Here is a 14,700-nt window from a genome sequence, read left to right as displayed (position 1 = left end):
TTATTCGAATAAATTTTTTTATGTTATTTAATCAATTATGTCTATCTTTTTTCAAGTTTTTTTTAATAAAAAAATTGGACATGGAAACTTTTATAGATTATCCAAACTTTTAAGTTTCAACTTTTCTATTGATTTTATTCCATGATTTTAATTAATTGTATATATTGATATAAACAAATCAGATTTTTTTCTTTTTGGTGTGTCAGAATTTAAAACTTTGAATGTATTATTTTAGTACTATTTAAAATATTAATTTATTTAGATCTTATTTAATTTTAAATTTAATTAGTAGTCAAATTAATTTTATATTATTTTTATTTAATTATTTAGTGGATTGGATATAATGAAAATAATCCAAAATGAATCTACAAAATAGTAGATTGGATATAAATTGCATCAAATCTGCATTCAATCCATGAACATATTCGATTGGATGTGGATTGAATTTCATAGATATATAGATTGAATGGAATTAAATATTTGTAACCCAAAAAATCTTAGATTGGATATGAATTGGTGTCTAATTTGCAAACACCCTTACTCTATATGGACTTTGGTCCCTAATTTGTTATGACTTTTTTCTAATATTATTGTTGGACCTTAATTACTTTTCAGGTTAAGCTTTTAGAATTTTTTTTGCTAGCAAAAGAAGATATAACCTCGATATTATTATTGATGGTGTGATGTTGATTAACCTTTCTCATGTTGAACGATATAATTTGTATAAAGTAATGCTCGATAAATTGCTAATTTTAATTAAATAATAATTTTTTACTGTTTGAACTTGGGACCAACATACTAAATTAATAATTTATAAGATATTAAATTATAAAAATTAAAAAAATTGATAGGACCCACTAACTATATAAATTAATATTTAGCTAATCCCAAATTTAATCCGGAGCCGGCTACTCTGCATCAGTGATTCCAAATCCCCCAATTTTGTCTTTACCAAACTGACCGTTTGATATTATCTAATGGATGGTGATTGAACACATAGATAAGTAAGAGTAACCTAATAAACAAGTTCAGAGCCGGTCACCAAAAATTCTACAATTGTATGGTACACAATTACAAGTAACTGGTTGAAAACAATTAATACATTCTTAAATGCAAGATCTCGTTAGATGCATGACAACGTTACATGCCAATTTCCGTTGGAATAAAATTCACATATAATGCGATAAAGATAAAATAAGTTCATGAATAAAATAGCCAGTTCCTTAACCATTTACGTTCAGAGTTGAAAAGAACTCCATTTTTTGGAGAAAAAATAGAAATTGGGGAAAGCATATGCAATAGGGTTAATATCATCAGCATTGGAAGCAGCCTCTGCTTGTGCTTGTTCCCACTCCCGTCGGTGGCAGCAGCCTCTGCTTCTGATTGTTCCCACTCCTGTCGGCTGTTTTGCTGATAGCCCTACGAACTTCTCCCCTTTCTATTTTGGTACTTCTTCTCAATATGGGCAATCTCAACCGTCCTATTTGCCTTAATGATCTGCCGGCGGTTGGCGATAAGTCTGATTTTGCTCCTGCCCCTACCAAGGACTAGGATTGACCATACCAGAACGACCTTTGTCGGCTTCCACCTAGAACCCTTTGACCAAGTTGCCAAGATTTTAAGGGAGAGCAGCGCATCTCGTAATGCCTAAAAGGTTTCCACTTTGAGTTTTTATTTTTTCGAATTAGAAATCCTTGCACATGGGGTTTTGCTCTATTTTGGTGATTCACACACACATAAATATTCTTGTGGGCTTTTCAATTTATGAAGAAGCAAGAAGAGACAAAACAAGCACAACTAGCTGTAAATGCTGCTGAATATAAAGCCATGCAGGCCGAAGCCGAAAATGTAAGATGCTACCTTCTTAGCTGCATTCCTTATTCGTGTTTGAGGTTTTTAAAGAATATTCCTTGTTGCTGTGGCCTTAGAGGAATATAATCTTTTAGTTGCATGAACTTATTTGGTCGTTTATTAAAACTGACGGTAATCTTTCATTTTAACTGGATGTTAATATTTCAGTTTGGAGAAAGAAGTAATTTGCAAAGTTTTCATTTTTGTTTTTGGGTTGGCTTAATAATTTTTGTTACAGACATGTTTATGAATATGACTAGCACTTGTTACAGCCTAAAAATGAATATCACAAAGCGAGAAACCAAGAGGTCGAAAAATGCAAGAAGAGTTATCAGAAGGCAAGAGCAAGCTCGATGAGTTACAGTTACCAAAGACAGATTAAAGCACAAAAGCGAATATAGAGGGGAAAGGCTCAGATATTGTCGGCACCGTTATGTTGACTTTCTTAGTTCTTTTTTGTCTTTTTTTTTTAATTACATCGTCATATTCTCATTTTCTTTACGGGATTTTATTTGCTTTGTTACTCAATCCTGATAATTGTTGTCAAGTAATTTCTGGCATAATAATAAATTTTCAGTTCGCTATTGTTAGTCTGCTCTCTTTCTTGATCCTTTTTACTCTTTTACATTTTTTTATCTCATTTCTTTCTCTAAACTTATAGTATAATGAAGAACCATCTATAAACAATGAAAAAGCCTCTTGTGAATGACCACTCGAATATTGGAGATAATGGTGTAGTGTTGCAAATGATTATCCAAATATTAGAGGAAACACTCTCTAAAATAACCCGCTTTGAGGTCACTGCAGCAGCATATAGGGCAAAAGAAATTTGATCATTCAAGTACATTTACAAGAATAATTACATCAATAGTAATTTAGCGCATCAAATCCTTATTTTTTCCATATAGTAAAGATAGATATAATCAAAGTGCGCACATCATTCATAACCTGAAAGCAGAAGATAGCTCAATAATATCACAACCTAGCAAAGAAACAATCATAAATAATGTTATAGCGCAGCAATATCACAACCTAGCAACTGTCCAAAAGATATGATTAGTTTATTCGCCCAAGCACCATCGTGATTCATGAGCGATGTAGGATAAGAACAAGTTTAACATGGACTAATGACTAGTTTGCTATAAGCACCAAACCCATGCACAACATTCGTGGCAATACAGAAACTGTTATTATGATATCAAAACATACAAAATAAGATTTAGCTTAATGAGATTGTCCAGTCCCATTTCACAAACTACTTCCCTTTACTCATTTGTCAGTTGTCCCACAGTGGCTGCAAACCTATAGTGTCCACACCGGATTAGAAATTTGGCCTCCTCATCAGCAACTTTCTCAACTCTGTGTGACTGACTTATATTTTTTCTTTTTTCACCTGGAGGTAAGTTCTTAAATTCCAATCCTAGTTCTTTTTCGAACCTACAGGAATTCAACAGATATTAATACCTATCATTCCTAACATATAGTATTTCAACTAAATCAATTAAAACATCACTTCCAGCTTACTAACATCTCTTGTACCGCATGCCCTTTCATCCTTTGCCTTTATCCAATGTATCCAACGAACAACTTCCTCACTGAGCATTCAAAGATTTCAACAAAAACCTCTCATTTAGCAAAAAATAGGTTCAATCTTGTATGTGCAAAAAAATAATTGATCGATGACGTTTTTTCGAGTTATTTCACAAACTTACAAGAAGCTGACAAATCCATAGTTATTTTGCATGGCTCTATTTCCTTCACCATTGACAGCAATCATTGTTTCAGTACAGCTATCAGAATTGAATGCCTTCTGCTTACGAACTGTCCCCAATTTCATTCCTGCATTACAATGCTCTAAAATGAATTATAAATACCACTTAAACTGCTAGTTGTAGTCAAGTTTGTAATCATATTATCACATAAGAAGGTTATGACAACTTTTATTATGACTTCAAAACATACACAAGATTACATACCATATTAATTTCCCTGAAATGACAAAAGGGAAAAACAGCCCACACAACAACAATTGCCATTATTTAACCACAAAAATACACCGAATTTTGTTTGACAGTGTCGAACCTCTAAGAAATCGATCACAACTCGGTTTGAAGCCTATGGAGTTATTGCAGGAAGACAAAACAGTATCAGTGACACGTACAATCGAGATAAAACTAGTCATATACGAAGATACTTATTTAATGGTTAAGCTTTTGGGATCTTGTGAAATCAATTTTGAAAGCCTCTATAGAGAAATAATCAAAGTGAATAAATTTAAATTTATAATACGCTGACTACAAAAAGAAACCCGACTTACATCTACATTAGACAAGCAAATACCCCTATACTGTGTGTATCCTGTTCTATAATTTCATCCCATTGTAACATTTCAGAGCCCCAATATACCCCCTATAAAATTACACAAATTAATTACTCACAAGCACGCTAACTAACACTCTCAAGTTTGCAATTCTTATGAAAAACATACCTCAATCTTCACTTACGCATTCAATGACCATCATTTGAATCTCCACCGACGATTTGATCTTTATCAAATCCCCTTCAATATAGCCCGTGTACGAGTTCTCTTCTCAGTTCATTGATGGACGACAAGATTTCCAACTTCTCCTCTATTACCCCAGCGTCTGGATTTAAAACGCCTAGTTAACGACTTACCACTAGAAACCCCTTAATGACACCGACGATTTTTCTAACTGCTTAACCCTAGTTATTTTATTTTGAAAACGCTGGTAATGCCGATAACCAGTTAACATCTTTATTACCATACGTTAGTTCAGAGCCGTTGGATTTTTCTCTTTGCAATCTAACGGCCATTTAAGTAAAAGACAAAAAACGGTGATTCCAAATCACGTATGCACTGTAGCTGGACCCATTTAATCCACACGATATCTCTATGTGGCTTCTTAAAAAATGTTCCTAGTATTTTTTACTTCACCTTGAAATTGATTTCAACTTCAATCTCATCTCTAATTTTTTGTAATGTGAAAAGAAATTTTGGTTGACATTATCTTTTGGAATAAAAAAATTATTTGATGTCATTATCACTTTGGGTGCTTCTTTTTGCGAGATACATTTCGTGGTAGAACCATCATTTTTAACTTAAAAAACTAAAATTTCTATGAAGATGTTACTACTTATTATGAATTATTGTTGATTCCAACAAGTAAATGGATTCACCATTTTGAAAGTGGATTCACTATTTTGAGTTTTATAGACATATTATCACCCACTCCACTCAGGTGTCAACTATATATATAGATGTAGTTTTTTAAACAAAATGTAGAACTTGAAAATGAGCTTACCTTCCTTTGTCTATTGATCTTCTTTGAAAAACTCTACAATATTGTAATATTATAAATAAAGCTTTGTTACAAATTTTCTTATCCAATTCTAAAGGATTTGCTTCCAAATTTACAACATACTACTCTTTTAAATTTATAACACTACTATATATTTTAGGCAGTCATCAAGGAGTTTTATTTGACTAGCTATTCAATTTGAATCTTGAGACGAATTTAGGGTTTGCACCTCGTACTAGGGCAACTTTTAAGTATAGGCGAATAAAATAGGCACCTAGGGCCCCATATTTAGGGAAGACCCGTTTTTTAAGTATGTCCCTAATAATGTTCTAATTAATAAATAATTTTTTGGGTATTGTCGGAAAGCCTATTTTAGACGTCTGTCTAACTAATAATTATCTTCAATTAAGTTTTTTTGATAGAAAATCATATATAACTAATAATATTGTCTAACCATTAATTCATTCATAATCAGTCTTTCTAAAAAGATTAAATTCCTAAAAAAACCTATTTATTTAAGTTAGAATTAATCTTTGACTTTTAGTTTTTCTTTTAATTTCTAGGGAAAAGAACAAACACCCCCCCAATGTTTAGGCAAAAGGAAAAAAACCCCCCTAATATTTTAAAAAAGACATTTACACCCTAATTTATTATAATTTTACCATTATACCCTTCTAGCATATAAAAAAATATTAAATTATCCAATTTGTCTATCTATTGTTAATAAAATTATAAATAGACAAATTGGATATTATAAAGAAAATTATAAATATACCCTCGTTACCCAATTCCTCTATTTAAATTTTTATCAATAACCAATGTTAAAAAAAGACATCTATACACCTAAAAAAAATGTAAATAAATTATAATTTTAAAAATAAAATTAGTTATTAATAACCAATTTTATTTAAACTTTAAACTTGTATATTTAATAATTCTCCACATGTCAATCATCTAAACTTGTACATTTATAACCAATTTTCTATGTTATTTATTATGGTATTAATAACCAATTTTATTTTTAAAATTATAATTTATTTACAATTTTTTTTAAGTGTTTAGATGTCTTCTTTGAAAATTGGTTATTAATAAAAATTTAAATAGAGGAATGAGGCAATGAGGGTATATTTATAATTTCATTAACAATATATAGACAAATTGGATAATCTAATAATTTTTTTTTATATGCTAGAAGGGTATAATGGTAAAATTATAATAAATTAGAGTATAAATATTTTTTTTGAAACATTAAGGGGGTTTTTGTCTCTTTGCCTAAACGTTGGGGGTGTGTTTGTCCTTTTCCCTAATTTCTATTAAAATCTTATAATCTCAAAATTCAATAAACAAAAAATTTTCTTACCCTATTCACTACAAAGAAAATTATTATATTCATTAGCTCCCTTGAAAAACAAAAAGTAAATTTTTAAAAATACGAAGTCTATAGCCATTATCCAATCATCTATTCATCATCTCAACTTTTAAAGTGATACCATTGTAAATAATATGCTTGAAACTTGTATTATTTTTATTTATTTATTTTTATAATGCTCATTCACTTTGAGCTATTTTATGTATTTTTGACTAATATTAAAATTGCTGAATGAATTTAGGCGCCATAATAAAAATTCACCAGGGATCCAAATGTTCTAAATTCACCATAATAAAAATTGCTGAATGAATTTCGGCACCATAATAAAAATTCAGCAAGTATCCAAATGTTCTACAGTAAACTTTGTGTCTGTGTGTTTGTGTATATAGTTATTGTCTAATGCGAATAATTTTTTTTCGCTAATCACTATTATTCTAGATACGCCGTGGTACGAGATCATTTGGACTACATGAGCCAACCAAATTCTAGTGAAGTATAAAAAAATAAAGATTGCAATACAAAGTGAGGATATTTTCACTAGAAAATATACATATACATACATTCATGCATACATACATACATATATATATATATATATATATATATATATATATATATATATATATAGAAAAGCTTGTTTGACGGCAAGAGATAGAAAATCAGAAATTGCCTGTTCAAAGAGTACAAGCAGAGATGTAACTGGCTCGTGCACATCCACCAATGAATGAACAATATGAAGTCATCAGGAATCTGTACGTGTGTAGGACTTTCTTGGTCATCTCAATTGTATTCGAAAGTCTTGTTTTCTTGTGCCTTTTTTTAAAATTGAAAAAAGAGCAAACCATCCAATACGAGCAAACTACTTCTTCGAAGAGGGGGACCTGTTGATTATTTTGCAGAGCACCTTTTTTTTTATAAAAAAAAAAACCATCCAATCCGAGCAGACTTCTTCTTGGAGGAGGGGCACATGATTATTTTGCAGAGTAATATTTTGCATTTCAAATATGCTGTTGAAAATCTTCTATAAATTGGGAAGACATAAAACCAAAGAAGCTGAAGATTCAAGATTTCTGTAGCAGGATTGCGAGGGAGAAGGATGGTGAGTGGGTGACCCACAAGGGTAAAACGCTACAAGCAGAGAAGGAATCATAAAGGAAAGTGGCCGGCCAGGCGGTGTCTTAAACTTTCTTTGGTAACAGGTAACACATCCGACCCCTTACTTTTGTGTTAGAAGTTAGGAAAGGGCAAGAAAAATACGCATGTTAAGGATGATGAAACAAGTTGTTTTGAAACAAGTTGATTAATTTTTTGTTTTGAAACAAGTTGATTAATTTGTTTTGAAACAAGTTGATCAATTTTTTTTGTTAAAAGGTTTAGCCCATTTGATTTGGTGCTTTATAATATTTTTTATTGATAAAAGTTGGTCAATTTTTAGTTGTTATGATGGTGTCAAGCTCAATCAAATTAACATGAATATAATAATAATGATTATTACTATCTTTGGGAAAAGGTTTTTCGACAAACATTTGTTGGGTATTGTTCTGCAGCAATATTTTCAGTATTAATAAGTCATGCTCTTTTTTTCTCTTATTCATTGGTCTCACTCTTTAGACTTTGCTGTTTTGTATTAAACAAGATTTTAAATTTATGGACTTTTTTTTCATTAGTTATGTATTAATAATTTAATTGTTAAACTTTGAAATGTTTAATTTGTTGTAAGGATTTTAGTATTGTGCTTTTTAAAAATTTCAGTTAATTAATTTATTTTTGTTCAGACCATAAAAATGAGATTTTTCAAAAGTCCAACCCAACTCGATTGCGGGTTGGGTTGGGTTGAAAAATGTAATGGGTCGGGTCGGGTTGAAAAAATTCAACCCGACCCGTGCCAGCCCTAAACTACATCATCAAAATCTCTCTAAATTGGTCGAATTTAGTCGGTAGTTAAGGACCTAAATGATAAAAATGCAATCATTGAGAACTTAAGTTAGGCAATTTTGAAAAGGACCCTAAAAAATAGATGGATAATGATATTTCAACATCACAAGTTTTGTTAACCCACTTCACTTAAGAAATAATTACAATAAGTTCACATTATTTTTTAAAAACTTAAATAAAGAAAAAGTTTAAAAATTTAATTCAATACCTAAACTACCAGATACAAAAGCTCGTATTTTTGGGATAATTTGGTTATTTTACATTATAAGGTTAAAATAGTTAAAAAAAACTTATCGTAAAGTGGTTGTAATAATCAAAGATCATATTTTAAAAAAAATTATAAATCCTTAATTGTCTTAATTTTTTGTTAATTTGTATATTTGAAAATAATGTAAACTTGTTATAATTATTTAATTTTAAAAACTGAGATGGATTTAAAAAAATAATAATGAGATGAAAATATCCACACCCAAAATATAATAACAATTCGTCAATTTTCATTTTTCTCTTTTGTTTTCTAATTTTTGTTATTTTTTTGGTTCTTTTATTTTGTTATGCTTATTTAGAGTATTTTGCTTTCGTTGCCATGTTTTGTTGTCGTTCTTTTGTGTGTTTATTGTAGTATTGTTTTCCCAAAAATAATGATGGTTTAATAAAGTTACTAAGGTGGCGTTTGTTTTTTAACTTAATGACTTAAAGTGACTTAACTTAAATAATTAAGTTAATTAGAGGTGTTTGTTTTTATAACTTAATGAGACTTTTTAGATAATTTTGACTTAATAAAATAAGTTAATTTTTTTGGCTTTTTACTTAATGCAGAAATATGAATTAAGTCAATTACTTGCTAATGTCAAAAATATCTATGTTTTATAATTTATTTTTCATATCTATCCCAAAACTCACCCATAGATATTTACCCCACATAAAAATATCCCTGTTTTTTTTCTTATATTATATACGATAAAATTTGAAATTTATGGTATTTTATATATTAAAATTTTAAAATAATTATGTATTTACTTGAATATGATTTTACTTATAAATGTTAAAATATTGTGGTATTTAATATATTATTTATTTGACATTCAAATTTAATAAGGATACAAATATAAAAATACATATTTTTAGCTTTTTAAATTGAAAAAAACAAACAACTTAATACTTATTTTCTGAGATTCAGACGAAAAAACAAACATATGATTCAGATTCAGACATTCAGACCTATTCAGAATTCAGACTAATTCAGGTCTATTCAGATTTTAGACAAAAAAATAAACGTCACCTAAGTGTACATTTAAGTTTTTAAGTTATGATTTGGTGATAGGTTTGTGTTGTATTTACAGGACACTATGTCAAGTTTGTTTTTTTCCTTTCTTGATTCAAATGTGGTCCTCACTTAAAATAACTTAGGTGGATAAACTATAGCATACTGAAAAAATTCTTCAAATTTCTTATCATATCTTAGTATGCGCCATGCGGAGCCATTCCTTTTTTATTTTTCGTTGGGTCATAGTAATTGTAGTTGCTTTGTTAAGTTGTTAGCCATTGAACTAATCAAGATTGGGAGTCTTTGGGTTCTTCTAAACGAAAAAAAAAAGGTGTTGTATTTAATTTAACCCATATGACTTACTTGCCATACTTGGGCCTTGTTTCGTGTGTGTGTGTGTATATATTGATAGATAGAATAACTTTGCTCCTTTTTAATGCAATTTATTATTAATCTTCTACATTTTACAAATATATATATCACTCATCACTCGTTCACGGAGCATCAAACACGATCCACTACTTCTGTACACTCTCGCTATTTCCACCTTAACGCCGTTGGGAAACATCACTATCACTATGCGCAGAAATTAAGTCGAGCCACAGAGGTAGAATGACGTGCAATAACGACGTGTTAATACTTTTTGTTAACAGAACACTATATATATATATATATATATATCCCTTTCATTTCTGCTAGGGAAAAGGACACAGAGACCCTTAATATTTGAATAAGGGACATAAAATCCCTTAATGTTTCAAAAAAGACACTCAGACCCCAATTGACTAACGGAAACCGTTTGTTTTAACAGAAATTATAATTTTAAAGTGCAATTACCATTATACCCTTATAGCATATTAAAAACTAATTGTTCATTGTCCAATTTATCCCACAAACACAACCAGCAACCAAACACGAGCACAAGCAGCAGCCAAACCCGAGCACAAGCAGCGGCCAAACACGAGCACAACCAGCAGCCAAACGCAAGCACAACCAGCCGCCAAAAGCGAGCACAACTAGCAACTAAACGCGAGCACAAGCAGCAGCCAAACGCGAACACAAGCAGCAGCCAAACGCGACCAATTCCAGCAGCCAAACGCGAGCAGTTCCAACAGCCAAACGCGAGATTTCAGCAGTTCCAACAACACAAGCAACAACCAAACGTCGATCGACAGCAGATCCGGCAACTAGACTCGGTCTCGATCCACGCACGAGCAGTTCCAGCAGCTTCCGGTAACGCGAGCAGCAACTTCCGGCAGCCCCAGCAGCATTCGGCGAGGCAAACCGTGAGTGTGTTAAAAGATTTGTCTGAAATCAGTATCAGTGCGTGTGTACGTGGGGTTTGTTTGTGCGTGTGATGCGTGTGTGGGTTTTTAGTCAATTCACTTGTTTTTAATTTGTAATTACGATTTTAACCTTTTAATGATTTAACGGAACGATTTCCGTTAGTTAATTGGGGTCTGAGTGTCTTTTTTGAAACATTAGGGAGTTTTATGTCCCTTATTCAAACGTTAGGGGTGTCTGTGTCCTTTACCCTTTCTGCTATCCTGGTGTTACTTGTCTAAATTTCATTTTCAAATAGTATTACTACCCACTGACTGTTCGCGGACCAAATTGATACAGATATAGCTCTTAACCTCTGTTTCTCGTGTGTGCGAATCAGAAATGGACAGTCTCACAGGCATTGGATTCCGGCCATTGGATGAAGAAATCATTGATCTCCTGAAGAAGAAGAGGCTTGACCGTGGTTTCTCTGTTGAAACGATCAAGGAAATTGATTTTTATAGCTTTGACCCCTGGGACCTAGCCGGTAAGTATCACGCCCAACAAGCACTATACGATGTAATTGGAGTTAGTCCAGTAGCTAATATCTTGGGTTAATTTCAGTAGCTAATATCTTGGGTTAATGAATTTTTGTCATGCAGGGCTTTCTGAGTTTCAGTCTATGCAAGATGTGTGCTACTTTTTCTCTAAGCCTAAGTACAGGGGTGCCAAGCGGAAACGGTCAGGACAACAACAACATAGAAAAACCAAGTCAGGAACCTGGAAAAAGACTGGCAGTGATTCTGAGATGAAGCGGAAAAACAGTACTGAGGTGATTGGTAACAAAGACTATCTTGTTTTTATCCACAACGATGCTACTTCCGAGAAAGTTAACACAAAGTGGCTTATGCACGAGATAGCTATTGCGGATGACCCTCTCTATAAGGTGCGAGCTTTGTTTAGAATAAATTGGACATGTTTTGCAAATACTAGAAAGTTCCAATTTAGGATCCTATTGAGCTATGTGGTTTAATAGTTTAGTGAAAACATAATTCAGAACACAATAGTCAATAATGTGAACTTATTCTATTCTCGCTTTTTATTTGTGTAGGAAAACTTTGTCGTGTGTCGCCTAGAAAGAAAAACTTGTGATAAAAAGCTTGGTGTTTCAACTACTGATAAACATCAATCAAGTCAAGATTTTGCTTCTAGTTCTAGCATCAATGTTGTGGAAGATATGTCTCTAGAATCTGCTCAACCACCAGATCGACATTTGGTTTCTAAAACAACTCAAATTGTAGAAAATATAAATTTGAAGAATCATCTACAACCAAGTGAGAATTTGTTTTCTTGTAATGAAGACTCAGCAGCTACCACTAGTTTGGATTCGGGATTATCACCGAGTGACTGTTTGATTCATTATTCTGGAAATCATGTTGCAGAAAATACTTCTACAGGATTGCAGCTAGTACCACATGACGTTTTGGAGTCACTGAGACTACCAGATGAGCAATGGGCTCTGGAACAAGAATCGTCATATTCTAATGGTCCTAGTTTTGGTGGTGATTTATTGAATTCTCAATTTGACAGTGGGCAGGCAATTGCTTTCTCTGAGTCGCAGCAACTACCAAACCACTTGATCTCTTGTTCTAGAAATCATGTTGCAGAAAATACTTCTACAGGATTGCAGCTAGTACTGCATCCCGTTTTGGAGTCATGGAGATCACCAGATGAGCAACGGGCTACTTATTCTATTGATGTTGTAGAGAATTCTTTCGAGGTAGAACCTCGAATTCCTGCAGAATTCAATACACATGGCAGCTTTAATGGGCTGAATAATGACTGTTTCCTGGCATTGCAGTCACCAACTTCTCTGGAGCAGGAATCGTCATATTCTAATGGTCCTAGTTTTGGTGGTGATTTATTGAATTCTCAATTTGACAGTGGACAGGTAATTGCTTTCTCTGAGTCGCAGCAACTACCAAACCACTTGACCTCTTGTTCTAGAAATCATGTTGCAGAAAATACTTCTACAGGATTGCAGCTAGTACCACATCCCGTTTTGGAGTCACTGAGAGAGAGCAAAGACAATTAAAGGACTCTCTACGAGAATGTGTAGATCTAGAAGGTCAACCACACTACTCCATAAAGGAATTAAGCATTATGAATTCAAGTATACTTCCGAATAATTTTGTTATTGATTCTTGGTGATACAACATAAATGTTCCTGAATTACAAGTGATAGTTTTCACCAAAGGCTTTCTTATCCCAACAAGATCATCCCAAAATCAATTTTATTCTTCGGACAGCTCCAATGTGGGACAGTTATGCTTCCATTTGTGCCTCAAAAACACGAAAGCTCATTTTATTTATCCCCATATTATTGTATTTTGTCTATTTGCATTTTGTAAAACTGTTTGGAAGTTGTTGTGAGTACCATATGAGACATTTAAACTGATTGGACAACTGAACTTGCAAGTTGCAACACTGTTGAATCTCCTGCATAAGATGTATTATTGTGGTAACTTCGATCTGTGAATGAGATTGGTGGCTAATAAGGATTGTAGGATGCTATGAACAAAGAAATGCATAAGTATATTTGAAGATGCTAATTGAAGATATAACAAAGACAATCTTAAATAGAAGTGTTTTTAATTTTTGTTCTCGTGGGAGACTGCATTATGAAACCACTTTAGTACGTATGCTAGGTCCCAATCGTATTATGAAACCACTTCAGCAAGTAAACTTTAACGTGTCCGTTCACGTGTACCATGGATCCTCTGAAATCCGGATGAAATCAAGATATATCCATGTGGATCCTTGTCTAATAATAATAAAAAGTCCATGAAATTACTAGGAAATTAATGGAGACAAAAGTGCATACAATGTCGGGGTAAACCTTAGCTTTGGTACCATGTTAAAAAACTGCTTGACTCAAAAGCTGAAGCTAAGTAAGCGGCCAATATTGGTATTAAAAATCTAACAACGGTATTGGCGTATTGCTCTAAAACTGGTTCACAATTGGTGTCCAATTCTGGAAATGGCACTGGTGTTAGAAACACAGTTCGAAACATGGGTTTATGAAAATGTAGGCTTCCTATTTTCTTTTTGTCTTTTCCGTCTCTTTTATTTATTTATTTATTTTTATTTTTTTTTGAATGAGCAGGATATAGCTTTTTGAGATAGCTGCTGTTTGGACCATATGTTTTATTTATTTTTTGGGGGGAATTTTAAATTTTGCGTTCGTATTTAAAAGACGCCCTATGTGGCAAAATTTGAGTAATTTTCTTGTACTTCTGAGATTATTATGGCAGGTTGTTTAACAAATCATAAATCTTTGTTCTTTTCCTTTTTATATAATATTGATTTACGACCTCTACTTTAGAATTGAATGACAAAAGTTATTATGTTTGGTGAACTAGGAAATTTATAATTGCTTTTTTGTGGTAAAAGCTTCTTGTCCTTTTAAATTGCTCGCATTATCTGTTCCACTGTCAATTGCTCGAGCATTCTGCATCCCCCAAGTTTAGCTTCTTGATGGCCCCTTATGCCTTAGTGTCAAAAATTATATATTTATTAAGGGGTAAAAATATTATTTTATGCTATTATTGTAACTTATATTTGTAATTGTGTAATATATTGTGAATTTCTTATTATTTTTCTAAGTATTTGATTTTGTGTATTTTTGTGTGTTT

General features: G+C 32.2%; 1 protein-coding gene and 2 long non-coding RNA genes across 8 annotated transcripts; 2 read left to right on the top strand and 1 right to left on the bottom strand.

The window, feature by feature from the left end:
* The first annotated feature begins 1,072 nt into the window (after positions 1-1,072).
* On the top strand, positions 1,073-2,436 carry LOC107177890 (uncharacterized). Its single transcript, XR_001508808.3, has 2 exons — positions 1,073-1,848; positions 2,124-2,436. It is a non-coding gene; the product is annotated as an uncharacterized LOC107177890 (long non-coding RNA).
* A 377-nt stretch (positions 2,437-2,813) lies between these two features.
* LOC102626913 (uncharacterized) lies at positions 2,814-4,601 on the bottom strand. The gene is made up of 4 exons (XR_371381.4): positions 4,340-4,601; positions 3,564-3,690; positions 3,380-3,446; positions 2,814-3,288 (listed from the first exon to the last, which is right to left on the bottom strand). It is a non-coding gene; the product is annotated as an uncharacterized LOC102626913 (long non-coding RNA).
* A 2,601-nt stretch (positions 4,602-7,202) lies between these two features.
* On the top strand, positions 7,203-13,471 carry LOC102627183 (NAC domain-containing protein 86-like). Of its 6 annotated transcripts, XM_052439769.1 has the most exons (7): positions 8,797-9,141; positions 9,763-10,349; positions 11,406-11,552; positions 11,668-11,951; positions 12,117-12,785; positions 12,867-12,956; positions 13,042-13,471. In XM_052439769.1, the coding sequence occupies exons 3-7, from the start codon at positions 11,408-11,410 to the stop codon at positions 13,051-13,053; spliced, it is 1,200 nt and encodes a 399-aa protein (XP_052295729.1). In that variant the 5' UTR covers positions 8,797-9,141; positions 9,763-10,349; positions 11,406-11,407; the 3' UTR covers positions 13,054-13,471. The 6 variants fall into 6 exon arrangements, with proteins under 6 accessions (XP_052295725.1, XP_052295728.1, XP_052295726.1 ...); XM_052439768.1 differs by having other exon boundaries at positions 8,793-9,141; positions 12,117-12,956; XM_052439767.1 differs by having other exon boundaries at positions 8,804-9,141; positions 12,867-13,471.
* Positions 13,472-14,700: the final 1,229 nt, after the last annotated feature.

The sequence above is a fragment of the Citrus sinensis genome, chromosome 4, assembly GCF_022201045.2.
Source record: "Citrus sinensis cultivar Valencia sweet orange chromosome 4, DVS_A1.0, whole genome shotgun sequence".
Classification (NCBI taxonomy): Eukaryota; Viridiplantae; Streptophyta; class Magnoliopsida; order Sapindales; family Rutaceae; genus Citrus; species Citrus sinensis.
This window is presented reverse-complemented; position numbering and strand designations above follow the sequence as displayed.